The 27,225-nt window shown below is 45.8% G+C and overlaps 1 protein-coding gene across 6 annotated transcripts; it reads left to right on the top strand.

Annotated features, from left to right (window-relative positions):
* Positions 1–6,868: 6,868 nt before the first annotated feature.
* On the top strand, positions 6,869–21,328 carry CMKLR1 (chemerin chemokine-like receptor 1). Of its 6 annotated transcripts, XM_039362757.1 has the most exons (5): positions 9,510–9,697; positions 14,090–14,223; positions 15,020–15,098; positions 17,023–17,108; positions 18,713–21,328. In XM_039362757.1, exons 4-5 carry the CDS (start codon positions 17,106–17,108, stop codon positions 19,790–19,792), a joined length of 1,083 nt encoding a protein of 360 aa, XP_039218691.1. In that variant the 5' UTR covers positions 9,510–9,697; positions 14,090–14,223; positions 15,020–15,098; positions 17,023–17,105; the 3' UTR covers positions 19,793–21,328. The 6 variants fall into 6 exon arrangements, with proteins under 6 accessions (XP_039218695.1, XP_039218689.1, XP_039218691.1 ...); XM_039362761.1 differs by lacking the exons at positions 9,510–9,697; positions 14,090–14,223 and adding an exon at positions 6,869–6,974; XM_039362755.1 differs by having other exon boundaries at positions 9,509–9,697; positions 14,090–15,098.
* The last annotated feature ends 5,897 nt before the right edge of the window (positions 21,329–27,225 follow it).

Genomic DNA, 27,225 nt, shown 5'->3' with positions numbered 1-27,225 from the left:
GGATTTATGATGCTCGGTATCACCAGAAGCTTTGCCAAAACCAGTGAAGGGAGAAGGAGAAAGAGTGGGGGTGTTAAATAGCCCCCTCTTTTCTCTTCATTTCCAAGACCATCTGTTGTTCCCCGGCATCTCTTGTCACTGTCGTTTCTCTACAAAGTGTTGGAGGGCTGCTTTCGCAGCAAGCGCCTCGGAGGGCTCTGCTTTCTCCTCTCCATATGGGAGCCTTTGGGGGTTCAGCCACAACACTTTCCCTGTCTGGATCACCCCTTTTCAGCAAAGAAAGCCTTGGAGGAGCTTCGGGTCAAATGGCGAGCTGCGGAAAGTCTCCTTGGCCCCAGGGCTGTGGCAGAGGCAAAGCCCCCCCCCCCAGAAACCTCTCACTAAAAATGAGCCCACGTGGGAGTGGGGTGTGGTGACTGGGCAGAGTGGCTTGCAGAAACAAGGGCAGGGAGGGCTCCAGTCTTTGCCACCTCTATCTGGCCCACTTTGACGACAGAAGACGAGCAAACAAATCATGGTTTGTTCAGTTACCATGTATTCTGCGCAGCCAGTCTGTCGGGACTAAGCTCTGGCCCAGGGTGTTCTCTTTGGGTCAATCCTGCCAGCAATAAGGAGGGGGATGAGCTCAGGGGAAAACCAAATCTTGCTTTCATGTTATTTCTGTGTGGTTTAAAAGCTTCTGTTTTTCTAACAGAGGATGGGAGGTCTTTTACTGACCCAAATGACATTACAAGCAATAACGGGAGATCTATTTGCTGAAATAGAAGCTTTGTTATGGAAACCTGCTTGACATAAAAAGAAAGCCAAAATAAGATCAAAAAAAGAAATTTAAAATTATATGTAATGGATTAAAAAGGTTTTGAGAAATATGGATTGATTTAAGGACTAAGTTTTAGAGTTGAAAATTTGTGATTATTAGAATATATATGTTAAACAGAGTAAGAATGTACTTTTTGGAATAATATGTTTATTTGTATGAAAATTATTTTGTGATGGAATGAGAATAAGAATATGAAAGAGGTTTTTAGAAATTTTGATTGCTTTAGCAACTAATTGAGTGTATTAAGTTAGTAAGACGATGTTTTGTGTAATATGTGTGGTTTTTTTTTTAGACATGATAATTATTTGAATGAGATTTAAATGCTATCTGAAGAAATAAGAGAGATGTGTGGTAAAATCAATGATCTATGAGATTATGAATTAGAATATATTTGGATTAGTATTTTAGAAGGGATACCCGAAGTGATAATACGTTGATCTAAGATTAAATTGGACTATGGTAACTGTAAATTAATAAAGTTCAAAACAGGATTAGGATTTATAGATATGTAATGTAGAAATGGATTATGTTAAATAGGTTATATTATTTACTGAGCTATTATATGATTTTGTTTTTGGATGATTGATCCCCTAACCACCACGGTGTGTCTTGAGCATTCTGTTGTAAAAGTAAAAAAACCAATAAAATTTGTTTTTTAAAAAAAAGCTTCTGTTTTTCTCATCAAAGTCTGTGCTTCCCCTGGGTGGTGCATTCACACCAACGGAACCTGTCTCTTTTCCCAACCAGGCTGGCAAAGACCTGCCACCCACCCACCTTCTCCTTCTTCTGGTGGGGTTAAAAATAGACGCAAGTGAGTTTAAAGTGAGTTACCCTATATATTTCTCACTCCCCCTCCCCAGGTTTCCATGGCAGCCAAAAGGAAGGGAGGAAGGGACAGAGAGAGAGAGAGAGAGAAGGGGGGGCAGAGTGAAGGACGTTGCTTGATGCTGCCTAATTTTTCCTCTTTTCTTTTTATGAGAGGGGAGCAGACCTTTTTTCTGCTTCTGTTATTAATCCATTGCAGCAAGAGATTCTGTCCTGGGCAAGGATTCTTCTTTGAGATATTCACGTTTGCAGTGGCAGAAATTCCCAGCACACAGACTCAGGGGTTTGAGATTTTAAACTCTCCTCTTTAAAAAAATCAATCAAGGTTCTAGTCCACATTGCTGGTGTCAGAGGAGATCAGCCCATCTAGATCAGCACTGGCAAGCCGGTTCAGTTTAAAAGAATATGTTCTGATATTATAATGCAGCTGGAGGGTGGAGCTTGGAAATATTTTGGCATATGTTCTCTCCTCTTTTAGGAAAATTGGGCTGAGCTGAGTTGTAAGACCATTCTGGGCTGGGTCTAGTGTGTGAATTAAGGGCTGGGGGGAATGCAGTTCAGGCCTATGCTAAAACTTGAGGAGGTCTTGTTTTTAATGACGAGATACACACTTTGTACATGACACAGAGCTTCTCGCTGCTATGTGTGGTCTTCATAGCTTCTGGGGAGGGGCTTTCTTCTCTGCCCCCCTCCAAATCACTCGGGTATCTCCTGCTTTTCAATCTCCCTGGCCCCTTCTCAAGCCCTTGCAACTTCAGCCAGTCTGATCTGTCCAAGTCATCAATCTGCGCCAGGACTCTTGACAGCCTCAGATGAGGAACTGCCAGGTGAACATCTGGCCTTTTTTTGATCCATTGATGAGACTTCAAGGTAAGTCTTGAGAGAGCTGTAGGGCACTCAGACCAGATAAGTGGATAACTTTTTGCTAAAAGAAGACATCAGCTGTTGTGCTTCTCTTTTGTCAGCAAGGAAAAAAAACCTTCAACATCTGTTTAATCTGCATTTTAAAGGAAGATCCTGCTGGTTTATTCAATGGGCACGAAGATATATCAGGTTTGCCCAACAGTGGAAGTGCCTTTCCTCCTGATCCAAGTCATTAACGCTTAGTTATGATAGAGCCTCCAGGTTCCAGGGGCAGTCTACCTCAAAGAACAGCAACCGCTGCAGGGGAGCAATGTCTTTACTTGTGGCCTTTTTGACCTTTCACACAGATGGTCCTGGACCAGCTGGTTCCCCCTTGACCAAAAGCATCTAATATGCACCCCCAGCTGTGAATATTCCCCCCCCCCAACCTTGAAAGTCACACTGAGGAAGGTCTGGCCTAGATTCCAGAAACTTCATTTCTTTCCAGAAGTGTTTGTTTGTTTGTTTGCCCAAACTTCCCTCTTGGCTCTGGGTGAAGGAGGCTGCAGGGGAGGAATGTCGCTATGAGGCTTCTACTAATTAGCAAATTAGCTCATCAACACCCACACCCTCTATTTATCTATGATGAAACCGTCCGTTAATTACACCAGAGTGCAAGGCATAATTTCTGGGTCCAATCGCACATTTAACTCTTGAATCGCTTTTTAAAAGTCTCCCTTCCCCCAGAGCTAAAGAATTCAGACAAATGGATCTACCCAACAGGCGTAAATGAGGGCTTGACCCTCCACATCCTGATATTTTTTTATTTTTCAAAACTCAGTTAAACCATATCAGGTCAAACATTTGTTTCTCTTTGTGGCCCATCGCCCTGGCCTTGGAGACTACGGGAACCACGGCGGCCCTTTTAGAAAATGAGGAAAGGGGCAAGAGTCTGAGGCAAGCAGGACTAGAACTCAGGGCCTCCTATTTTCTAGCCTGATGCTTTCTCCATGACACCAAGCTGACTCTTGATCCGGTTAGTTATGCTTACCAAGCTTGTCGTGCAAAATGCTAAATCTTAGCCTAATTGTTTTAAGACAACTGTTGGGGTAGACAATCTGGAAATGATCTTGGGACCCATAATCCACAGAAGGTTTTGGATATGGGAGGAAGGGGCTTGCCCTGGCCTCAGCCAGGCTGAACGAGCCTTTCCTAAAAGCAAAGGAGCCCTCACTGCAGAGAGGCTGCTGGATTGATCTGGCGTTCTGCCCAGGCTTTCCAATTTAGCTCTATTGATTTGTACAGACTTTCCAGTTACCGAATCCTCCAGAATCGCATGCAGTATGTGACGCCAAAGAATTACACCCTCTCATCCAACCATCAATAATTTGCTTCTCAGGATGTCAGGATTTGAACAGAGAACCTTAAAGTTGTGTGTGAAGTGCTGAACTGGGGAAGCTGGCTGGGAAATTCTGGGGAGTTGAAGTCCACCCATCTTAAGGTGGATGAGTTGAGAAACACCGTGCAGATTTAATTTCTAAGAAGATTCACCAATGCACAGTGACACCAAATTCACAGTCCTGGATGCTTTGTAATGCCCCTTCTCCAGATTCCCCCCCCTCCACCTGTGCAAAAAAGAGAGCAGGGGAGGCAGAGAAATCCCCCAGCCTCTTTCTCAAACCCTAATCCTCACGATCAAAGCCACGTTTCACCACCCAGAGCATGAATCCTTGTTAATCAACCTCGGAAAAGGACAGGAAGGGAGGGGAGAATCCTGAACGTGTCTGCAAACGAGGTAATTTGATGTTTGGCTACCAGCAACCCAGTTGCAGTATTACTATTGTCTGAGTGTAAAATTACCGCATTTTGAAATTTCATTACATCTTTGTGTCACGGGGCATAAAGCAGAGAAAAACCTAATTAAATCACCTAAAATTACTGCCTTTGCTTCTTGCCAGGGGAGATGGGAAAAGCACAACAGGAATTGGTGTGAGCTTTTGCTTTTGTTCCTTTTTTGTCTTGGGGGAGGTTTTTTTGTGAGGATCTCTTGGGAATTTGATTGTGTGAATGTGGAGCTTGTAGCTAGACCTAATTGTATTTTTAATTGCATGGGTTATGTGAATGTGAAACCATTGGCCAAGGAACCCCGCCAGCCCCAGCTTTAAAGGCCCCCAAAGTCAGACTGAGGGGCCTCTGCGGTTACCCCGACTGGTTACCTCTTTTTCGTCACTGGAAAAGCACTTGCTGCTTTCAGTGACTTTCCTTTGGGGATTTAGGGAGAGATTTCTATTCCATAACCTCAGTCGGACTTATCCCAGTAAAACATTCTCCAAACAATTGGAAATTATGTGTATTTTTTCTGTGTGTTTTAGATGAAAATTGCACTGCCAAACTGCGTGGTCAGAATAATTTTATTCTGATTTATGTGTAGATTTAGGTGGAAAATCAAATTGGCTGATTCTGAAATGCTCAAAATCAGCAAAAGTTTTTACATAAGTCCTAAACAAATTCCGTCCCTCCCTCCCTTCCTCATCAACTTATCTCACAGCCCCTCCCCTTTCAAGCCACCCTTTCAGTTCCCCCCTGGAAGAAGCTAGATTTGTGGGGGGTGGACATCAATCAAGGCGAGGAGGAAAACCAGCCCAGGTGACTTGACTTTGGTGAATGCTCTTATCACAGACTCCTGATGGGGAGTCATAAATCACCCCACTGAGTTTAGGGAGACTTGGTGTATCCTGCAGCAGGCAGAACAAGCGGAAAGGGGAGAGGAATCACTCAGAGCCCCCAGGACAGATATCCCAGCTTTCCAGGGAAGTGAAATGAGCCCCAGGTCTTCCTGCTTTCTCCTGCCCTGCCCCCCTCCATCAGGCAGGCTACGCTGGCTGGGGAATTCTGGGAGTTGAAGTCGAGATCTCTAAAAGTTGCTAAGGTTGTATGTTTCCTGCATCTCCTCTTTTACTGGGGATTTTTCCAGATGAGGCCATGAGCCCTGGGCGTAAATGCAGCTGGTTGTACAACAAGGGTTCTGTGAAGAGCATCAGAGATGAAGAGAGAAAATTGGGGTACATTCAGCAGGCGAACCCCCGCCCAGATTGGAGCGAGCACAGTTCTAGCTTTGCTTCTGAAATTCAAACAAAGTGCCCTCTGCTTCAAGATGCGCCATTGTGTGTGTGAAAAAAGGGAATCTGCACCCAGAACTTTTTCAGATCCTCCTCCCTGACCTGAGGTCACCAACATATAGATTGGGGGGCTCCCGGGAATTGTAATCCTGAAGCCCTTGAGGATGCACACACACCCCTTCCCCAAGGCTCTGAAATATGATCAGCCTTTTGAATGTCTCTCACTTTTGCTTTGTAGGATAGAAGGATGCATGCAATGCCCTTTGAAGGGAGATTTATGGTAATAAATTCCAGTAACCAAAAGATAGGACGATATATTTAAAAATCTCTGAATATTTATGGGATGCTGCTCAATGTGTTTTCTCTTCCATTCTTATCCTGGTGCCTCAGGTGACAATGCACTTGTTATTCACCATTCATCACGATGATCTCATGGAGGGAGTGGAGGGGAAGGGTCCGCCTGGGAGTTGTGGATAATTGATTACAACATTCAGAAATGGGGATGTTTTAATTCAGTAGGGAGAAAGTAGAATACCACTGTACAAAAACAATAGGGGGGGGGGGAAGAGAGAGAGAGAGGAAGTGTTTGTCAACCTTGTCAACTTTAAGATGGGTGGACTTCAACTCCCAGAATTCCCCAGCCAGCATGGATGATGGATGGATGGATGGATGGATGGATAGATGATAGATTGATAGACGGATAGATGGATAAATTGATAGATAGCTCACTTCTGCACCCATCCCACCATTTTCACTCTGCTCTCTGCCAGCTCTGCCTGACCTGGCTGCTTTCAAGAGATTGCCCTTCTTATGGTCCTTCTCCAACACAGGTCGTGAATTTGCTGGCTCCAGGACTTGTGGCAGATCCCTAAAGTCAGCCAGCTTTGCTGATTCAATAAACTGTTCCCTTGCATTAGAGATGGGCAAAGAGGCAGAAAGGAAGGGAACTCAGAAGGCAGATTTTTCTGTTTCTTTTTTCCCCCATCCCATCCATCCATCCATCCATCCATCCATCCATCCACGTAGGGGGGCTTCAGACACTCAGGATGGGTTTTACAGTTTTCATGCGCTGCCTCTACTTCTCAACTTGAGAAATACGAGCGATGTGATTGTTATTTCGGTGGCTTCAACAAGCCTTCCCCTCGCACGTCTCGACTTGATTCCTAGCTTGTTTTGCTGGTTGAGCTTCTTTTTCTAGGTCAGCAGTTGCAACAGTTCTTCTGCCTCCATTTCGCCATCTTTCCTCACTCCCTGGCTTTGTCGGATCAGCAGAAGCCCTTTCTCAATTCTGGCATGGGGACTGTCTGTCTCTTAGGTTAATTTCTTCCAGGGAGAGCCAATTCTCACCGCATTTGCTTCTTGATCAGGTAAGCTTAGCATCAACAGTCACTGGGAGACATTCTTGGTTAGGGAGTTGCAAGAAAAACTTGGCTGAACCAAAAGGCTGAAGCCAAAAGGCTTCCAGCTCCACCTGGGCCAGCTTTGCTGTTCAGGAAGTAGATGAATGAGCAACCTTGAACACTCTTTCATGTGGCCAGTTCAGGAATGCCTTCCTCCTGGCCAGGAAAGCCCTGAAGATAATCTTTTTTCCCTATTGCCATCTGAAGGAGAAGGATGCAACTGAACTCAGGAAGAATTGCTTAATCCGATGGAGAACTCCTTCCAGAGGTCAGCTTGAAATTAGCCCTGATTGCCCAGTGAGTATCAAGGTGGAGTTTTCACGCAGGTCTTAAGGTTAGCAGTTTGAGTGAGCCTTTGGTGTTCCTAGAACAATGTTTCTCAACCTTGACAACTTTCGGATGGTGGATTTCAACTTCCAGAACTCCCCGGCCATCACGGGGAAAAAGGTTTTGCAAAATTCAGTATTTGGCCATACGGGCTGGAATCCAATGGAGGAGAAAACAATACAGTGACTCAGGGGTTTTGAGTTGGCTGCGGACGAAGACTTCCTCTTCTGCGTGTCTTTGGAGAAAGATGGATGCTTAGTGCCGGTGGAAATATCCTGCCTCCAGCAGTTCTTTGCTCTAAATCAGGGTTCTCCAAAGTTGGCAACTTTAAGACTTGTGGACTTCAACTGGCTGGGGAATTCTGGGAGTTGAAGTCCACAAGCCTTAAAGTTGCCAACTTTGGAAAACCCTGCCCTAAATAAATAATGCTGCTCCAATCAAGTGAAACCCCGCAGTTCCTGTGCCATAACCCAGCAATCTGCATCTCCTTCAGCGCTGGGAGGACACCAGGGCTGCAGGCCACCTGGTGAAGTTCCAGAGCAACTCACGAAGGAGAACCCAATTGTGAAATCTCGGAGAGAAGAGATGTGCCGGCCTTGAGGTGCGTGGGCGAGAACATTGTGCAAAAAGCGTTTTGCACGGAAAAGCTGCTGGTCTCTCCAGCTGTCCATGGGTGGAGCATTTGCAAAGGAAAGCAGGAGCTGGAGAAGAGAACCTCACCTCCAGTTAGAAAGTTTTTAACCCCCATGAACCTTCTGGAATAGGAGCACGAGGACTTTAGAGACCGCCCAGATAGGAGAAACTCTTGAATTCCCCTGAGAAGGATGCCTAGACCTTGATTTCTAATCTTGAACCATGTTGTAGTAATTGGCCCTATTCCTAAACTGCAGCCTTGGCTAGACTAGCTGGGGATGAAGGCAGCCCAAGCCCAAACATCTGGAGGCCAAGTGTGCAGGGAAGATTGCTTGGGCTATTGTTTTGAAGAATAACAGGATGACAGAGTTGGGAAGGGACCTTGGAGGTCTTCTAGTCCAATCCCCTGCTGAAGCAGGAAATCCTATATCATGTCAGACAAATGGTGGTTCAATCTTTTCTTAAAGACTCCAGTGTCAGAGCACCCAGAGATGGATAAAACCCTCTGTGTTTGTGGCATGCAATTTTGCGCAGGCACAGAAACACCGTTCACTTTGAGCTGGGCTCCAAGGGCTGCGCTTGATACTTGTAATTATTTTGTAGGCCCCAGAGATGCCTGCTTGTCTTGCTCATCAAAATGCACTACCAACCTACATGAAGGGCTTTCAGCAAGGGATGGGCTCTTGGGAACATGACTCTCGTGTTCAAGTGGATCTGGCAGAGGTTTTGCTGTGAGAGTCAAGCTCAAGGAAGTTTTTGAGGCTGGTCAGCACATTTTAAGGGGAAACGACGAGGAGCAATGGAGAAACTTGGACCCAGCTTCTTGATCCTGCCTTTGTCCTCAAGCTTCTCCGATTGCTTGGAGTGAATTTTCTCCACCTTGCTTGTGTGCTCTCTGGGGCAAAGATCTTTGCATGAGGAAGGGCGATGGGGGACCAGGAGCTGTAAACCTGGGTTGCTTAGTTCTGAAAATGGAGCTTGGCTTCAAGTTGGCCTAGCTTTATTTCTCCACCCGTAGACAGAGAACGCACCTGTCTTGACCAGGGCACCCTTCCTCTAAAACTCTCTTCCCAGCCACCCTCTTCCTGCTTCTGATGAAAGAGGAGAATCTCCAACTGCTCTGAAACCTTCTCAGATGAAACCAGTCCCCCCACTCCCAAACCCAACTCCCCATCTTCAAAGGCGCTGTGATTCCCCAGCGCAGCCTTGGGCGTAATTTTTTGTGTCATTTTTTGAATAATAAAAAAAAATATCTGGCAGAGAAGGGCCTGCAATGAAGCAAGCGCTGCTCAGCCATTCAGCCTTGGCTGGCGGCAGTGGAGGAGGAGGAGACGGTCACACCCTCTCTTCCAGCTGTGGAGTTGAGTGAAGAAATTCCTGCCGAAATGTAGTGAACTTGCTTGTTTGCTTCTTCGGCTTCTATTCCTCGCCCCTTTTCACATCGCTGCCGTGTAGATGCTTTGAGGGTTGCTTGTCTCTGGAAGGACCCGCCCCCCTCGTGGGCCATCAGTGTTTCCAGGAGATCGGGTGCTTTTCCCCCTCCGTCAAGGGTGCCCCTTCCAATGGAGGGGGATGATGTCCCTTGCTGAGTTTGTGGCGTGAAAGCATCACCCAGACTGAATGTGACACAGGCAGCTGGAGCTATTCGGCGCTGTTCCTCCTCCTTAAGGGAATGAAAGGGGCTTTCTGGGAAGCAGAAGAGGCAGGAAGGCGACTCGGCGGATCCAAAGGTATTTTCTCCTCTCGGGGGAAACAAAAAACCCACCTATTTTGCATTGGTCATCTTTTATATCTAGACTTTGACCAGTCTTGCAGAACCTGAACTGCGAGACAAGACGTGGGTGGCCTGTTATTGCAAGGCTGAAAAGGCTCAGCCTGCTTGGCCTCCTAGTTGAGCATCCTTAAGAGAGCAGCAAAACTCTTCATCATCTTCGAAGATGTGCTGTTATATCTGGCAGAGGAGAGCGGCGCTCGGGAGGAGAACGTCCCGGGTTGCAGACAGCTGCCTGGCCTCAAGTAGACGATCTCTGAGCCTCTCGACCCTTAACCTGAAGCTCTGGTTCCCCTTCTTCCCCTTTCTCAGAATAGGACCCTGAGGCAGCAGCCTTGTAAGCACGTTTTTCTCCTCTTTGAAAGTTCAGGGTGGTTGTGAAACAGTTGGGCGGGACTTCTGTGAAAGGGATGGAAACCCTGAAAAGCCACCACTGGGGTATTTTGGGTGCAACCTTCAGCTTGAACGGACCACCAGACTCCTGCCTGCCTCCTGGCCCAAGAGCAGCACAGCAGGGGAGAGAGCCCAGAGTCCAATTAAAGCAATCAGTCAAGCCTTTACTATTTAAGTACAGTACATGTAAATGGAAGCCCCCCTCTCTCCCCCCCCCCATAGCTGGGAATCTCCATCAGATGTGGTGGCCATGACAAAACTCCTTGGAGGATGCGGCTGCCCGCCTCTTCCAGAATGGGAGGATTTGGGTCCAGTCAAGGGCAAATAACCTTGAGGTATTGTGACCTTGAGGGACACTGCTTGATTAACACCTTGTTTTATAATCTGCCCTTTGCCAGTTCGGTGATTTTGTTCAAATCTCTTAGCTGACCAAGTCAGTGGAGGAAATTAACTCTCTTTTGCCAAGACAGGTGTCCTGGTCAGCCACGGTGGTGGCCCTGCTTAACTCCTCCAAGAATTCCCAATTGGCTTCACATCCTATTCAAATTTCTGGTCAAACAGATGTTGATGTTAGGCTACCTATAGTGTCTTAATCGGGTCTGGAAAGATGTATAGATGGAACTGGGGGGAATTCCTGTCCATTTTCTACCTCTCATGTTTCTGTAAGGAGGTTAAAAGCAAAAAGGAAGAGCGAAGCTTGTTTGTGTTCTGCCTTGTGTCTCTTTCAGGAACAAAAAGACGGCTTTGACGCTGCATTAACGTTCTTAGTCCTGTTCTTAGGACATGGGATAATCCTCTCTTGACCCTATTAAGTATGCTTTGTGAACAGAAAAACCCATCTCAAAGTAACAGCAAGAGGCTCTGCTTAAGTTTCCAAACAAGCTAGTTTGTTATAGTACCATGCTATAAAGATGAAATAACTAGTGGAAAATAGTTCACTTTAGTTTTCTTAGGAAGCCTGATGATTTGGGGGCTCCTTTTGCAAAATCAGAAGTTTCTTTGCTCAACTCCGGCCAAACAGTCAATGAGAAAATAATCCTGCAGCAAAGTGGACCTCAAACAGGGTATTTTTTTTTCCTTTTCATCTTGGCTTCAGGAATTTGTAGCACATGAAAAAGATTGCAAACAATCACATGTTATCAAGCACTCCGTTTGAGACAATCACATCACTGTTAATGCAACACTTTGTAATGACAATTTTTGCAGGTCGTGATGTGAGCCTTTCAGGAATTTATCTGGAGAAGATAAGGGAGGAAGGAAGGTCAAGAGTGGAGTGGTGATTAAGTTCACACATTGCTCAAATCACTCCTTAACCATGACGTGTTAAAAAAGTCACTACAGAGCCACAAAACCAGTCCTCAATCCACAGTGCTAGGTTAGCCACAATGGACCGGACCCCAACCCAGCCCAGCCTTATAAGAATTTAGGACAATGAGCAGTACAGCCAGTGAGGACCCATCAGAGAAATATTGATCTGGGATCTGGGTGCTTTTCAGATGACACTCAATGGTTTTATAACCAGCTCTCTGGATTGCCTCATACCCTTCCCAGCTCAATATGGATGGTCAGCACAATGAAAAAGAGAAGAGTTGTGGGGAATTTCCTCTGCAGAAGTGATCCTTTTTATTATTATTTTTGCAATGGATTAAGCAAAAGGAAGTGCTGAGATTTGTTCAAACTGGCTGAGAGACTGTTTTTTGTTCTCTCCGCTGATGTCATTAAATGGACATCTGCTCCTAGTCTCCTCTTACAGGTTCCTTGGGGTGAGTTTTCATCATGGCTTTGGCACGACCGAAATAAAATTTTCCAGAGTGAACATGAACAGGCTGTCCTCAGATTTCAGCCCAAAGACATTGGGGGAGTTAGACAAAACATGAAGGGCAAAACCGGAAAAGTCAAAAATGCATCACTCATCTCCAGCTGTTCCTTTTTGAAAAAAATTGCCAGGCAGACCTGCCAGAGAAAAGGCTGGGGTCTTCTCCAGGAGGTTGAAACACCAAGGAAGTTCTGGTGGCTCCTTGGGCTTCTGATGTCCCATCCAAACTGCTCTGGAAGATTTGGGAGAGCCTTTGAAGCTGACCAAACCTTGTGGAGAGGAGGGGAGGGGAGGGGAGGAGAAGAGAAGAGAAGAAGAGAGGAGAGGAGAGGGGAGGGGAGGGGAGGGGAGAGGAGAGGAGAGGAATGTGTGACTGTATACCCTGGAAAAGATGCCTTTTGGTGTCTTCCTAGCTCTGGAAAATCAGAGAAGACACCAAATGAAGCCAAACCATCCAGGGTTTCTGCAGTCCAAAAGTCCAGGATGATAACCATCGTGGTCATATTTAAGCTTTGACTGGTTTTATGTCCTATGAGAATACCCCTTGGTCTGGGACTGAGATATGCAAGCTCATTGGATCAAATCAAGACCAATATTTTGAATATTATGGTCTGCAGCATTTGCCCTCTGAATAATGACCTTCTTGCACACACAGCCCAAGGCCTCCTCTCTTTTCCCATGCAGGCAAGGTGCTCCTTTGTGAATTGGGTCCATCCAGAGGCCTCTTCCTACAAGGATTTATCTATGTGAGCTACTTAATAGCCTTTTTACTTTTTAAAAATCAACAATTTATGCATTATTTTCTCCACTTGGAGACCCCTCTGAACAGAAATGGGGATATCTGTCGCTCAAGCATTGTCACAATAACGTGCCAAAATCTCACAACAGTTTGCTGACTCAGCATGTGGTGCCCAATTGGCCAAAGGAGAAGACTGAAAAAAGGAAGTGGGTGCTGAGACATTTTGTGGTCAACTAGTTGTGGGGATGGAAAAATTCACACTCTGTTCATCCGGCCCCATTATGAGCTGGTTCCCATCATGGTTTTCTTAGAATGACTGCTGGATCTTGAGCTCACATCCGTGTGCAAAACCCGTTTCTTTCCTGCCACCCACAGAATGCCAGGCAAATTAAGCCCACCAAAGAAAGACCTTTATAAACTGTGACTCCCAGGTCCAACTTGCAGCCCCAGGAAACTGTGTCTGTGAGAAGGCCAAGTCCTTCCTGGTCAAGGGCAGCTCAAAACACGTCTAGCAAACAGTTGCAATAAAAGATCCACAATCCTTTATTTGGAACAGAGGTCTGGAAAGAAACCACACAGGACGAGTTGGGAGCAGCTTCTCAACAGATTGTCTGGTTAGTTCTGCATTTCTTGGCGACCTTCACGGACAGCTGCTGGGTGGGCCCACCAGTTTCTGCTTCAGCTCCAGGGTTGCAATCTCCAACCAAGTGTCCTGGGTCTCTTGGTGGCTTCAGGGACCCAAGGATGCAGCTTGGAGGATAGCATCTTCTGTCCTTCAACCTGAACCTCTCAGTAAATAAACAAACATATAAATCAATGCACAAGCACAAGGTGGATGTTTTTTAAAATAGGGCGGGATGTGGCAGTATCAGTGACTGCTGATCTAACACAACCTTTGATCCCTCTGGAATTGAAGATGTTTCCTCAACTGCAGCACTGGCCTCCTCTTCATCTCAGGAGGCTTCAGACAACCTGCCAGCTCAGCTGTGCCCTTGCCCTGATCCAGCTTCCAGGCTCTTTGGATGTCTTTCACAGGATGCCCAAGGATCCCTTGCCCCAATGAAGCCTGAGATAATGAATTTTCTTAGGACAGCTGAGGGCACCATGATTTCCATGGTCCCAGCTTGATGTCCTGTTAGATTTCCCCAGGCAACGCTTTCTTCTTCCCTTGTTGCTGGGGAAGCAGCTAAACCCAGAATTGTCAAAGAGAGGGCAGGGGTTAAGTCTGTGTGCAACGCAGCCAGAACTAGAGATAAGCATGGGAGCATTCTTAGATCAAAGCAACAGAGAGCCTGGGAAAACGTCTCCCCCTCTGTGTCCCTGGCTGTGCAAAGCCACGCCTGGGTGGCTGTTTATCTAGGACTGAGCGTGAAACAACATTTGGTCTCCCTGCCTCTTTCCAGCTGGCATCCGGACTCAACAAGTGCCAAGGCAGCATTGCTGGAGGACCTGAAAATCTCTCAGAGGGCAGCACTGAAAACCGTTTCACTCTGATCGGAGCGCCTGGTGTACCTGAACGAGGCTTGCCCTGAGCCTGGTGATCACATTATAAGTTAAAGTCTTCTCTTTGATCCTAAAGGAATCACCTTAAGACTGTCCCCTCTTCCGTTTCACGGCTTCTGCACTTCAGGCTTCTGGGCAGAGCCCAACCAGGGCTTCAAATGCTGGTCTTTCCCAGTTGGCCTCTGCTTTTACTTGGGGGTGGAACTCCAGCTGTCCAGAAGAGATAGTTGTCTTAATGTAGATTAAATGCTTGGGGAGGACAGTATTTCAGCAAGCATGGAGAGCCTTGGTGGTCGCTGAGGGCATGTCTTGAAGGTAGACTGCTAAGAGAAGCTGAAGGAGAAGAGGTTGAGACTTCTAAGTGAGGGTCCCAACTTCAGCTTCAGGACAACTTCAGGCACTTTGGAATCTCCAGTCTGGAAGCTGGTCAACAGCCCTTGTCCATGGTCACCTGGAGTGAGTAGGAATCCTCTTTGAGCAAACAGACAAAGGAAAACTTTCTGCAGATTGGATGTTTTGAAGTTCTTGGCTCTTCGGCTGTAGGCCCTCAAAATGAGAGTTGGGCATTGTCTCAAGGAAGAGCTGGCCATTGGGTCCTCAAAGTCAGTGGCCACCTTTGCTTGAGGCGATGCCCAACTCTCATTTCATGGCTGGGAACATGAGATGGCAGAAGGTGAAGGTGGAGGAGGTCGCACCAGAAATGAGCAACACAGGAAGTCAAGAAATTTAAGGGAGCTAATAATATCTTATCTCACTTGCTCCACCTTCTCTTCCTTTCTTTGCTCGCTGCATCTTCTTCTTTTCCTTGCATCATTTTCTGGTTTATGCAGGTTCGCATCCAGACTTCTGGTCGTGAAGACATCCTTGAGCCGAAACATCTTCTGAAAGGGACGTTTCCTCACCAGCAAAGTAAGGCCGCCTCTGTTTCTTCACAAGGTGGGGTGGGGGTCCAGGGAGTCCCTCTATGCTGGTTGTGGGTGTTTGCAGAATGATAGACAGCCGCATTACCTGCTGGGGCAGGTTAGAGTAGGGGGAACAAGGAAGTTGGAGTGCAGAGCAAAAGACCTCCTGAGGAGAGACACCAAGGGTGAGAACGGTCTTCTCTCAAACCCCTCCAAGGGTCAGAGACACTAAGATTTAAAATTGGCTGAAACCCAGTTTGTTTGTGGGTGGGTGGGTGGATGGGAGGGTAGGAGAGCATGGGAGATGCTTTGCAAACTTAGCACACCTGGCTTATTTCTCCTGCATCCAAAATGGTTTGATAAGCCACCAAATTGGAAGATCTAGCCCCTTCTGCCCTTGCCGATCCAGGGAACCCTGGTCAAATCAGTTGATCTCCTTGGATAAACCAAACTTGGCCTAGGATCCATACTCTGGGGTGCACCTAGAAAAGGGATGGAGCTTAGATTGCACTGTGGGGGCCACAATTCTCTTGACTTTTTTGCTCTGCAAACACCTCCAGTGGTTTGCATCAGAAGGGAGAGAGATCCGTTGCCCACTCAGCTCAAGACCTATTACAAGTGCAGTCCTGACTTGGAAGGCATGCACACATTTGGGGGGGTCTGTGGGAGGAATTCCAGGATATCGGCCGTTTTGGATGAAAAGCAAAGGTGGCAGGTGGCTGCATGGCTAAACCAGGGCCAGGCCTGCCTTGGGGGGAGGCAGGGACTCGTGAGCCAAATCCTAGGCAGAGGGGAGACGAGCAGGCAGGCGTTGTTCTGGGGTTCGTGTAGCCTTGTTCCCTCGTGACCTCCCTCCCAGACTGAGATTTCCTTTGTTTTCCTTTGCGTGTTGTGGCAGTTGCATTTCCAAACACCTGATAGCCTTGGTGTTGAGCCCACAAAAACTGAACAGGCAGTTCTATGGGAATCCTTATCTCCTGCCTAGAAAGCAACAATCGGGATGGCCTGCAGCCTGCCAGGAACAGCAGAGCTCTGCAGCTTGCCTGTCCTTGGGGGGGCAGAGACAGGAAAGGAAAGAGGAGAAAGATGGCTCTATAGGCTTTTTTGTGTTTTTTGCTTTTGGCGCTTGGGGGGGGTGGGGGGGCTGACTGCGTTGGTGCTCAGGGCCTGAGTCAGGAGGCTTCTAAATCAGGACATCCTGTCTGGGTTTTGAGAAGAAAAAGTGCTGAGATGGTTGCTTGGGTTGCTTTGCAGAATCTCTTTGCAAAGTCCAAGGAGGCTGCTGGAGACCCACCCAAGTTGAGAAGAGAAATAAGACTTTGGATGTTCCCCTCAGAAGTAGAGCCACCCTCCTTAATCCCAAGGCTCTCCTGGGCAGTGCTTTATGGGCCACTGGGCATTCTGAGCACACACGACCGGGAGAAGAAGGGGTCCCACCAGCCCAAGAAGGACACGCTTGGAAGCTCTGGTGCTTATTCTAAAGTCATAGCTCGGGTTCTCCTCAGCCCTGCTCCACCTTCTGAGATGTTCTCCTCCATCCTCAGAAATCACTCATGGGGGGACATCAGTTCAGAAGTCAAAAGCAGAGGAGGGTCATTCATTAGCTTGAAGGGACACTCCAGAGGGGCGCCTGGGTTCATCCAGGGTGGCAGAGGCTCCGATTCTGCCAATTCGGAGCCACCCAAATCACTGCCTGCCTCCCTTCCTCCCTTCCTCCCTCCCTTCCTCCCACCCTCCCACCAGGACAAAGGGAAAGCAAAAAAGAGCTGAACTTCTCTGAAAGAGTTTCCTCTTTCCCAAAACTGCCTGCCTTCCCAAACCCAGCCCTCGCCTCGAATGGCTCATTAAACAGGAACATTGCTTCCCTCGTCGTTGGCTGACAGTCTCCACTCCACCGGGTGTCATTGCTGTTTGTTTTGTACCCTTGGCAGGAAAAGTTCCCGTAAGGCCGACTCAGCTGAACTCGCCCCCGGCTGTTCTTTCTCCGTATTCTTGCTTTGAGCCTCGCTTGTTGATGGTAAGAACATTCAGGTCAAGGGCCTGTCTGAATCCTGACCTTTCTATGCCTGGCTTTGTCTGTCTGACTCACAGAATGCGTGCTTGGTCTATGATCTGGGGTGTCATGTGGAGAAACGAAACCCGTGGAGATAGTACTGCACCTGGCCGGCCGTGTGTGATTCTGCAGTGGGTCCTTGGCAGCTACTTTCAGGGAGAGCAGCATGGGAGCTTATCAGAGAGAGAAGCAGCCTAGAACTAAGGAGAAATTTCCTGGCAGTGAGAAAAATTAATCAGTAGAACGGGTTGTCTTCAGAAGTTGTGGGTGCTCCATCACTGGAGGTTTCCAAGAAGAGATTGGACAGCCATTTGTCCAGAATGGGATAGGGTCTCCTGCTTGAGCAGGGGGTTGGACTAGAAGACCTCTGAGGTCCCTTCCAACTCTGTCATTCTGTATTCTAGTCCAACTGAACAATGACTTGCAACCCCCGCTCTCTTGGCTTCATCATATGATAGTTGAGACGGCCAAGAAACTTTGGATGTGGAGCCATTCTGGAATCCTACTACAGCTTGTCCACAGCTTTGGAAAGACGATTCATCTGGGTCCTAGAGCTGTGATTCTCAGGCCAGATGGGTTGGCCTCATCCTGATGGCAGAAGCCCGCTGATCATTGGTTTCCTTGCTCCCAGATGTAAAATTTGGCCATGAAATGTTCATGTTTTTGTTTGCTTGAAAATCCTTTGCTTGCCTTTTAAGATCCATCTTAAAATTTCTCACTCGGTTCCATTCAGCGCCGTGCTGACAAAAAATTTGGATGCTTTTGAATTGCTTTCTTCGATTAGATTTAACCCAGTTTCTCTTAACCATGGCTACTTTAAGACATGTGGACTTCAGCTTCCAGAATTCTCCAGCCAGCATGGCTGGCTGGGAAATTCTGGGAGCTGAAGTCCACATGTCTTAGAGTGGCCGTGGTTAAGTAACATTGTCCTCCTGTTTGTATTGTCTTTGACAACAGTTGTGAGTATTGCAAGTGATGCCATTAAAATTTCAAAGCTCACCAGGGCCTTTCTTTCACACAAAAACCATGTTAGCCTTCTATTTATTATGTATTAAATTATTTACACACTGTGCTCAGTTTGCCAAAGGATTTTTCTCCTTTTTTTAAATGTTGGTTAGAAGAAATCTACTGGTGCTTTCATGCAGGTTGATCTAACATCGGTATGGGCCGATGTTCCACCAGTAGGTGTATGATCTGCCTTGTCCCCCTTGCAAGGGATTCTGGGACATTTTCAAGGCAGGATACTTACTTATTTTGGAGAATGCCTTATTTAGTCCCTTCCTTCCTCTCCACGCATTGGAAGTGGCATCACTGGATAGGATTGGGGTCATCCAAGGAAGAAGACGTTGTGTAGAGATTAGGCTACACTCTTCTCTATCCAATCATATCAATTAGTTTTAACTTGCAACAATAGTTCTTTGTTGTTACTTGGCCATTACAGGCAGTCTTAGATGAGGCTAGCTCTCACTGGCTTGTCCTATCAGCCTTCACTTTTCTGTGTTTCCTAACCATGGTATAGAACCACCTTGGCACCAGGTCAGGTTTTTGACCCATTTGTGTTCCAACAGGTCATGGAAGAACTGGATAATTTTACTTTTTACTCTGACTACTATATTTTCGAGCACTTCAACCCTGTTAGAGACACATATGGCAAACCCCCCCAAATAGACCCCCTGACCATCGTTCAAGTGGTGGCTGCTCTCATCTACAGCCTCACCTGCCTCCTGGGTCTATTGGGCAACGGCTTGGTCATCGCAATTATCTTCAAGATGAAGAAATCGGTCACTACAATCTGGTTCCTCAACCTGGCAGCTGCCGACTTCCTGTTCAATGTCTTCCTGCCCCTGAACATCACCTACACTGCTATGGGCTTCCACTGGGTTTTCGGCAGAGACATGTGCAAAGTCAGCACTTTGCTTCTCAACCTCAACATGTGCACCAGCGTGCTTCTCTTGACCACCATCAGTATTGATCGTTGCATTTTGGTGGTCTTCCCAGTCCAATCCCAAAAGCGTCGGACCCCGACAATCGCCTGGTTGTTCTGCATCCTAATTTGGGTGTTTGGTTTTCTAATGAGCTCCCCTTCCCGTGTTTTTCGAGACACCACAACCACCCAAGACCACATCCGTTGTTTTTACAACTTTTCGTTGTCCAGTTCTCCAAATGACACCGCCCTCGGCGTCCAGAGACATAAAATGGTAACCACCTTTCGCTTCTTGACGGGGTTTATCATACCCATGATCGTTATCACAGCATGTTACATTACCATAATTTTTCGGCTGAAAAAGAACCGTCTGGCCAAGTCCAAGAAGCCCTTGAAAATTATTGTGGCCATTATCACCATCTTCTTCCTGTGTTGGTGCCCGTACCATACTCTCCACCTCCTGGAAACGGATCACCGCTCAGTTCCAGAAAACGTCTTTGAGATCGGCTTGCCCCTGGTCACAGCCATTGCTGCTTCTAACAGCTGCATGAACCCCATTCTGTACGTCTTCATGGGCCAAGATTTCAAAAAGTTTAAGGTAACCATCCTGTCCAGACTGGCTAACGCCCTGACTGAGGACACAATCAATTCAATCCACTCGTTTTCACGCAAGAGCGTCACCAAAGCCAGTTCGATGACTGAAAAAGAATCTATTTTGCTCTGAACTTTGGAACCCAACATGGATTACAGTAGATCATTGGTTTCCAGCAATGATCCAGAACTCCTTGAGGTTGTCTTCTAGGATTAGTCCAGTGGTTTCAGGAGGAACTTGAAATTGGCTTGGTGAATCTAAGCCAATGGTGGTGACGAGGTTCTAGGTACACTCTTGTTTATTCCCACCACAGCTTTTTAAAGGTTATGGCATGAACACCTGATCCTAACCACATAAACAAACTTCATGACAAAGGAAGACCCAAAGGTTGAACTTCAGCCTGTAAAGTCTTCACTGCATCCTACAAGTTCTTGGCAATAAGCATATTCTGAGCTCTGGAGGAAATTGAGCACCTCCTTCACTGGTCTGAGAATGGGGAAGTTTAGAGTTACCGTAGCTCTCTTTAGACAGGACACTGAAACGGATGGGTGTGTATATGTGTGTTTCCTAATCATATGTACCTGTAAAAATCCAGGTGTGATTTCTCATTCTATCACCTTCCATGTGAGCAGATAGACAAGAGACAGCCAGGCCTGTTTCTCTAACCCATTTCCTGCAACCCCCAATTTTCCCAGTGGAGAATTTGATTCTAGTCAAAGAAACCCCTTCCTTCCACACTATAAATCACGCTTCAGAGAACAATCATTTCATACAGTTCTGTCCAGCAACTTTTTCTCTCTTGTTGACTATTCCGTGAGATTTCCTAGCCCATTAATAAATCTTTACTCTAGGAGGTGGGCTGTGCATCCTGTCTATTCAATTTCATGCCCAGTTAATTTGGGAAATAATTCATTTTCCTCTCTTTTTCTTTTCACTGAATAGACATAAATCTGAAACGCTCAGCTAGAATCCAAACCTGGGTTTATAACTTGATAAGCTGGTTTTATTTATCCCAAATCTAAAAAAAAATTGCTTTTGATTATGTCTGGAAAGACACGGACTATATGGGGACCTCTCCTGAATCCTCCTTTCCCCCCAAAAGTGTCAGACAAAACAACCTCTCCACCTCTGGAAGGATATATCAGGAAGGATTTCTAACTAATGGTGTTTACAAAAATACTAGCAAAATAAAAAGGAAGTTGTGGAAATTTGCTGCATCAGGGAACTGTCTCTTGCATGAAAATAATAGTTCCTGGGCTCAGAGCACCATCAGGGACATCCAACAATTTTTTCCAGTTGGTGAATCTTGAGGATTTAATAAATAAAAGGAGATTCAACTATTGGCATGAGAGTTAATTGCCTTCAATCCAGGTCATAGCAATATGAAGTGTTCGTTAGACTCAATTAGTCTGTTGTGTCAGGTTTTCTACAAATGAAAAAGTATGTAGTAATTGTTATATGTAGCATTCCTAACAAGTATATCTGTATTTAAGATAAGTTGGGGGTGTTGTATTCAATATTCTTAAAGATATGTACTGTTTTTTTAAATAAGCAATTTTGTAAGGTCCATCTTTTTTAAATGAAAAAAAAAAGGTCCAAGCAATGATATCCTGTAGCATTCGTGTTACAAAGTGGAGCATACATTAAATAAAGAGACACATTTTTGCACGATGGTTTGGGTGAAGAAATATTTGGAGAGGGATTACTAATAAGATGGACCCCACGTTTCTCCTGAAAAGAAATCTGTGTTGAATCTGGCACTTTCACCCATGTAAGCCTGAGGTCACTTGATTTTTGCTCTATATAATCAGAAATAAAGGCCAGGCATTCAGACTTGAAATTCTTGCTGTGCTGGCTGGGGAATTCTGGGAGTTGAAGTCTACCAGTCTTAAAGTTGCCACACACACACACACACACACACACACACACACACACACACAAAATAAATACCTCATAGAAGTCTGGTGTCTTCATTAGTCCATTCTAAGAACCTCAATTGTGGGGTTTTTCATGATCTCTGCTTCTTCTTGGCTCTAGAGGGTTTGCTAAAAAACATCACCAAGAAGCAACAGCCCTTCATGCCTCTGCGTTTTTCATCCTCAAAGTGTTTTGCACATTTGCATCTAATTAATCCAAGTGTTACCCAAAGAGGGAAAATTTGATTCCTGATCAAGAAAAAAGGCAGACCGACAAGCATTCGATGAGGCCAAATGAAACTTTGTTTACCATGTCTTAAGACGAAGGCTCCAGTCTCATATAATGTATTTTCATACATATTTCCACAAAGGCATGCATGTTTAGGTAGATTTTTTTAAAAAAAAGTTGTTTTTTTTTTTTAAAAAAATGAACTGTTCTGTCCACTTTGGAGAGCTGCAAATATCAGAAGCGTTTAGCTTTGGCAGACTTTGGAAATGAAAGGAAGGTCGTGTTCAAAGACTAACTAGACTTATTAGAGAGATTTAAGATTAGCATTCATATTGTGAACACTATTGAGAATACAAAGCCTCAAATTATCCAGCAGAAATTTTAAAAAGTAAGAAACCAAAGTCAAGCTAGGTCACGGAGAACCTGAGTGCAGAAGGTTTGTGAATTCTGTCCATTCCTGAGACTTAATTTGCCAGCTGCAAAAAGTTCCGTTTTTAATCTGTTTGTTTTGCGCCAGGATATAACAAACTGATGCGGCAGTTGCAGTCCAAAAAAGAAATCCTGGAGACCCTGCAAGCTGCGGCCTCTCCAGCTATCCAGAGCTTTTTGCCCACGGTCTGTTTGCCTGAGTGCCCTTTTCCCAACCAAGCATAGCCAAGCGCAGAAGCTGCCCCCTCCCCATGAGCCCCACGTTCATGGCTGGAGTGGCAGCTGAGGCCGGATGGCTAAGCGGAAGAAAACCCCCCTCTGTGTCTGGGGGGGAGGGCTGGACGAAGGACGGTACAGCGGTTGTGATAGGGAAATGCATTAAAAAGGCTTTTCCTGGGAAACTGTGCTGGGGGAGAGAGATTAACTTGGCAGTTGTGCTCCAGGACTGCAAAACAAAATGTTCGTAAGATGTTCTGTGGCTTGGGTGCCGTGGAGGGAAGCTACGTCACCTTCCAGCCCCCCCTGCGTAGAAGCAGTCCACCTGTTTTGGCCTCTGTTGTTCATTTCCCCAGCTCATCCTCTCCAGCAAACCATAATCTCTGCAAACAGCTTTCCAGAACTGATGAGTGGTGCACAACCCTTGGGTTAAACTATCAACATAAAGCACACTTTATGAAAGCAAATATTTGATTTCCATCCTTCCAGTTTGTTTGCCTGTTTAATGTGGCACCAGCCTCTTTCACATACAAATAAAGGCATCTTGGAAGAAGCAGCTGTTGCTTTTCACAAGCTAGAGATGGAAACACCAACCTTCTTCCTTCACACTAGCTGCATTCACACATTTTGCTAAACGCTGGTTTGGTATGGCCACGTGGGTTTTTTTTTTTTTTTTTTTGTGAATAGAACAAAGGTGGCTTTTCAAATCTGTGAAGGTCTGGTTCAGAATCTGTTAGGGTTTTCTGGAATTCCATATCAAATTTTAACGGATATCAGGGGTGATTTATGGCTGGCTTTGATGGACTTTATAATGTATGCAAAAAAGGCACATCTAATATTCAGTGCTGCTATCTCCAAAGTTATTTTTATTAAAAATATAAAACACATCTGACCGAACCTTTTGATAATAACTTACGTCCTCTAGACAATCTGATTTTCACCTGTTTCAGTTTTCAGGCTATGCCTGTTTGTTCTCCTCATCTTAGATCTTGTCGTGATTTGGGTACACTCCATGATGTATCTCTGGGGCTTCTAAGCTGAACTGCAGTGTTTTCCAAGTGAGGAGTGATCTTGGGGTGCAATTAGATGCCACCAAATAAGACCCAACCCTGGTAACCGAATAAACACCCTCATCGTCCAGAGACAGTTATCTCCAGCTCCCTCCAACAGCATTTTACCAGGAAACATAGATAGGCAGGCTAGAAAGGTCAGTGCCCTCCTAACCATACCCAAGCACTCTGAGTTTGTTGGCGATGTCCATTTTGCTCTAGGAGTTCATGGGGACGTAACCCTAACCCTAAGTGGAATTTTCCTCCAATGGGATTTTCCCATGTATTTTACCAGGAAACATAGATAGGGCAAGCTAGAACGGTCAGTGCCCTCCTAACCATACCCAAGCACTCCGAGTTTGTTGGCGATGTCCATTTTGCTCTATGAGTTAATGGTGACCTAACCCTAACCCTAAGTGGAATTTTCCTCCTATGGGATTTTCCCATGTATTTTACCAGGAAACATAGATAGGCAGGCTAGAACGGTCAGTGCCCTCCTAACCATACCCAAGCACTCTGAGTTTGCTGGCGATGTCCATTTTTGCTATATGAGTCATGTTGACTAACCCTAACCTAAGTGGAATTTTCCTCCAATGGGATTTTCCCATGTATTTTACCAGGAAACATAGATAGGGCAGGCTAGAAAGGTCAGTGCCCTCCTAACCATACCCAAGCACTCTGAGTTTGTTGGCGATGTCCATTTTGCTCTATGAGTTCATGGTGATCCTAACCCTAACCCTAAGTGGAATGATCCCAGGATCCGTTTCTGCCCTGCTTTTTGTGGAACTGGGCCACTTTTTCTTGTGGCGCCAAGCAGAGGAGGCTGCTGAAGAGCGGCTCTTAAAATGCCACCAAGCTGAGATGGGAATGTTGTCCTCGGAGCACCTGAGGCTGAGAAAGATGTAAATTGCTCCAAAACCAGATTGCGATCTTGTCTGTCATTAATAATTCTCTCTGAAATAAGCATAACTGTGTATTTGCTTGATTGTATCAGAGGGGGAACGCAGCCGGCCGACACGACTACAGAGGGAGAAATTGTCAGCCAATTGCAAGGGAATAAATGAACTGAAGGAAGGAAAAATAGAAAGAGAACTGGGAAGGAAGGGAGGGAGGAAGGAAGGGAGGAAGGGAGGGAGGGAAGGATGGAGAGAGAGAGAGCAAGGGCAGGAGGGAGGGAAGGGAGGGAGGGAGGGAGCAGAGGAACGAAAAGAAAGAAAGAAAGAAAGGAAGGAAGGAAGGAAGGAAGGAAGGAAGGAAGGAAGGAAGGAAGGAAGGAAGGAAGGAAAAGAACTCTCCTTTGTGAATAGTTTTCCGGTTTCACGCTTGTTACAGGAATCCAATAGCAGACGTTCGTATTCCATTTCCTTCCTGATCGTCTTCTTGGAATCACTCAGACCATTCGTTCCCCTTGCCTGCCTCTCTCCCTTTCCGTGTTCAGGAGCTGATGGGAGTTGGTGAAGCCTTGTTGCACAATTACACTCCTTCTCTGTATCCTTTCAGACATCTGGGTGGGTTCCAATCGCATTTTTGTGTAAACATTGGAAGAGACTCCTCTCAGTGACACCCATAACATTTGAGTCTAGCCTTGCCTTGCTTTCCATAATCACAGGGTGGCGTGTGGTTCTCCCCCCTCCCAGTTAGCTGTCAGGCTTTGGAAACAAAGCTATGTGGTGTGTTATTTCCATAAATCACCCCTTTTGTTTGAGAAATGGATCTGAGCAAGACAAAAGGAAGACATATTTGTTTTCTTCTCGGGGTGCCACGTTGCTTGGACGGATCCCCATTTCAAGCCCAGTTCCCGTGCTCTGGCAGATGGTTGACCATAAATTTTATGGAAAAAAATGTAGAAGTGATAAATAAACATGTTTCTTTTGTGGAGGGATGAATGTCACGGCATGGAAGACTTAGGCTCTCCTCTTCCTATGCATTTTATTGCTTTTATACGATTGGAAAACTTTCTGGATTATATTGATAACTGCCCTCTCCCCAAATCATCTAAATTAAAACTGACATTTGTGATCTTCAGCAAGGAAAAGCATCCCTATTTTTCTGCTTCTGCTAATTGCAACGGCCTTACTTCCCCACTGGAGGAATTTGCTTAGTATTCTGTCTCCATCTTCCCCAGAAGAGGCATAGCGTGGGGTGCTTCATTTCATCGAGAGTCTGTACTCTGTCTGTGAACAGGTAGTCCTAGCAAATTGGTTTCCATATGGATTGTGCTTCCCCAATTAAGGCAGCTGTTTTCCAAGTGCAGATGTAAATACTCAATAGTCTTATACTCTGCAGAGCTCCATTGTAAATGTTTATAAAAACCATGTTTTAATGCTGTCTTCTGAAGGATTGGAAACAGGATCTTTCAGTCTGCCATTGAGGCATGAAAAATCTAAAGGACTTTATTCCTAGTTTTCTCTCTCTCTCTCCTTTTGACGTTGCAAAGTATCTTAGGAAATTGATTGCTTCCTACAGTTGCTCAATGTTTCATTGGGAGCCAACTTAGCAACCAATGAATTCCTTAACCGAATGCCTCTGGGACCAGCACCATCCGTCCACCTTCAGTCTTGGTCTCTACCCTGGAGGAGATCAAAAGGGCTTTCCGTTCACTGGAGGTGTGTGACCATTTTTACCTGAGCAAAAAGGAAAGTCTCTTCATTTTTCAGGCCACACACTCACCTGTTTCCATTCTGTATCATTTCTCTCCATCTGCTGAAACAGCCACCCGTCTAAAATATTTTCAAATTTTACAGGGAGAACCAGCCTGGGTTGGAATGTGAAGGCAGGGTTGCTATAGCAACCACTAGGTAACCAACCAGCGGTTGTCTTTGCCTCCTGGGGAGGGGGCATCTCAAAAATTAATAAGCCAGTGGGATGCAAAGCAAAGCAAAATCCTAAGGAAGTTTTTAGAGATTAAAGCAAGAGCCGCATCCATATTTTGATGGGTCAAGGAGCGGGGTACAATTCTCTGGAATAAACAGCCCTCTTCTTTCCTGCCCTGGCAACAATTTGTTGGGGGGGGGTGGTCTCCCTCCACACAACTTCTACGGCAGTGGGAAATGGGATGATTTCTCCTAATCTGCAAAAGTAGCTGGATTTTGCATAATGGGCAGTCTTCCCATTCTAGGGCATTTCTCGAGTGTTTTGCGTTGCTCTGCAAGGCAGCAGGAAAACAACACCAAAGGGCTGAGAAAAGAGAAACAGGCAGATAGATGGAAGATCCGTTTTCCTAGCTCTCTTATCTGCCTGTCTGAAGTTTCCTGATCTGCTGTAATCCAGTGATAAGTCCCTCCGATTGTGAAACTGGCATCCAGCACTTCTGAATTAATCAGTTTGGGGGGATTTGCACCATATCCTGAGTCACAGACTCTAGCCAAATGAGCTACGTGTACACAACATGGGGATGGCAAATCCGAATCACAATGAACGCTCAGGCATCTTAGCCTTTTGTGGGAATGTATTTGCTCAGTCTTGGCATGACCTGGTTAACTATGATGTGAGAGCACAATTAGGATGAAACCAGGAATCAAATTTAAGATGCACACTGGAAAATCTTAACTTGAAGGCTGCAGTTATTTGTTAGTGATTCTGGACTCTCGTAACTACAATATTGGAGACAAATTTTTTTTCCTTCCTTCATTCCTTCCTTCTCCCTCCCTCCCTCCCTCCCTTCCTTTCTCCTCCTCCTCCTCTTCCTTCCTTTAACATCTCATCCCCCAAACGGCCTTTGGTCAG

Source organism: Crotalus tigris, unplaced genomic scaffold (assembly GCF_016545835.1).
Source record: "Crotalus tigris isolate CLP2741 ecotype Arizona unplaced genomic scaffold, ASM1654583v1 scf7180000019478.12717781048:2074007, whole genome shotgun sequence".
NCBI classification, from domain to species: domain Eukaryota; kingdom Metazoa; phylum Chordata; class Lepidosauria; order Squamata; family Viperidae; genus Crotalus; species Crotalus tigris.
Note: the sequence above shows the minus strand (reverse complement) of the source record. Positions and strands in the feature narration are given on the sequence as shown.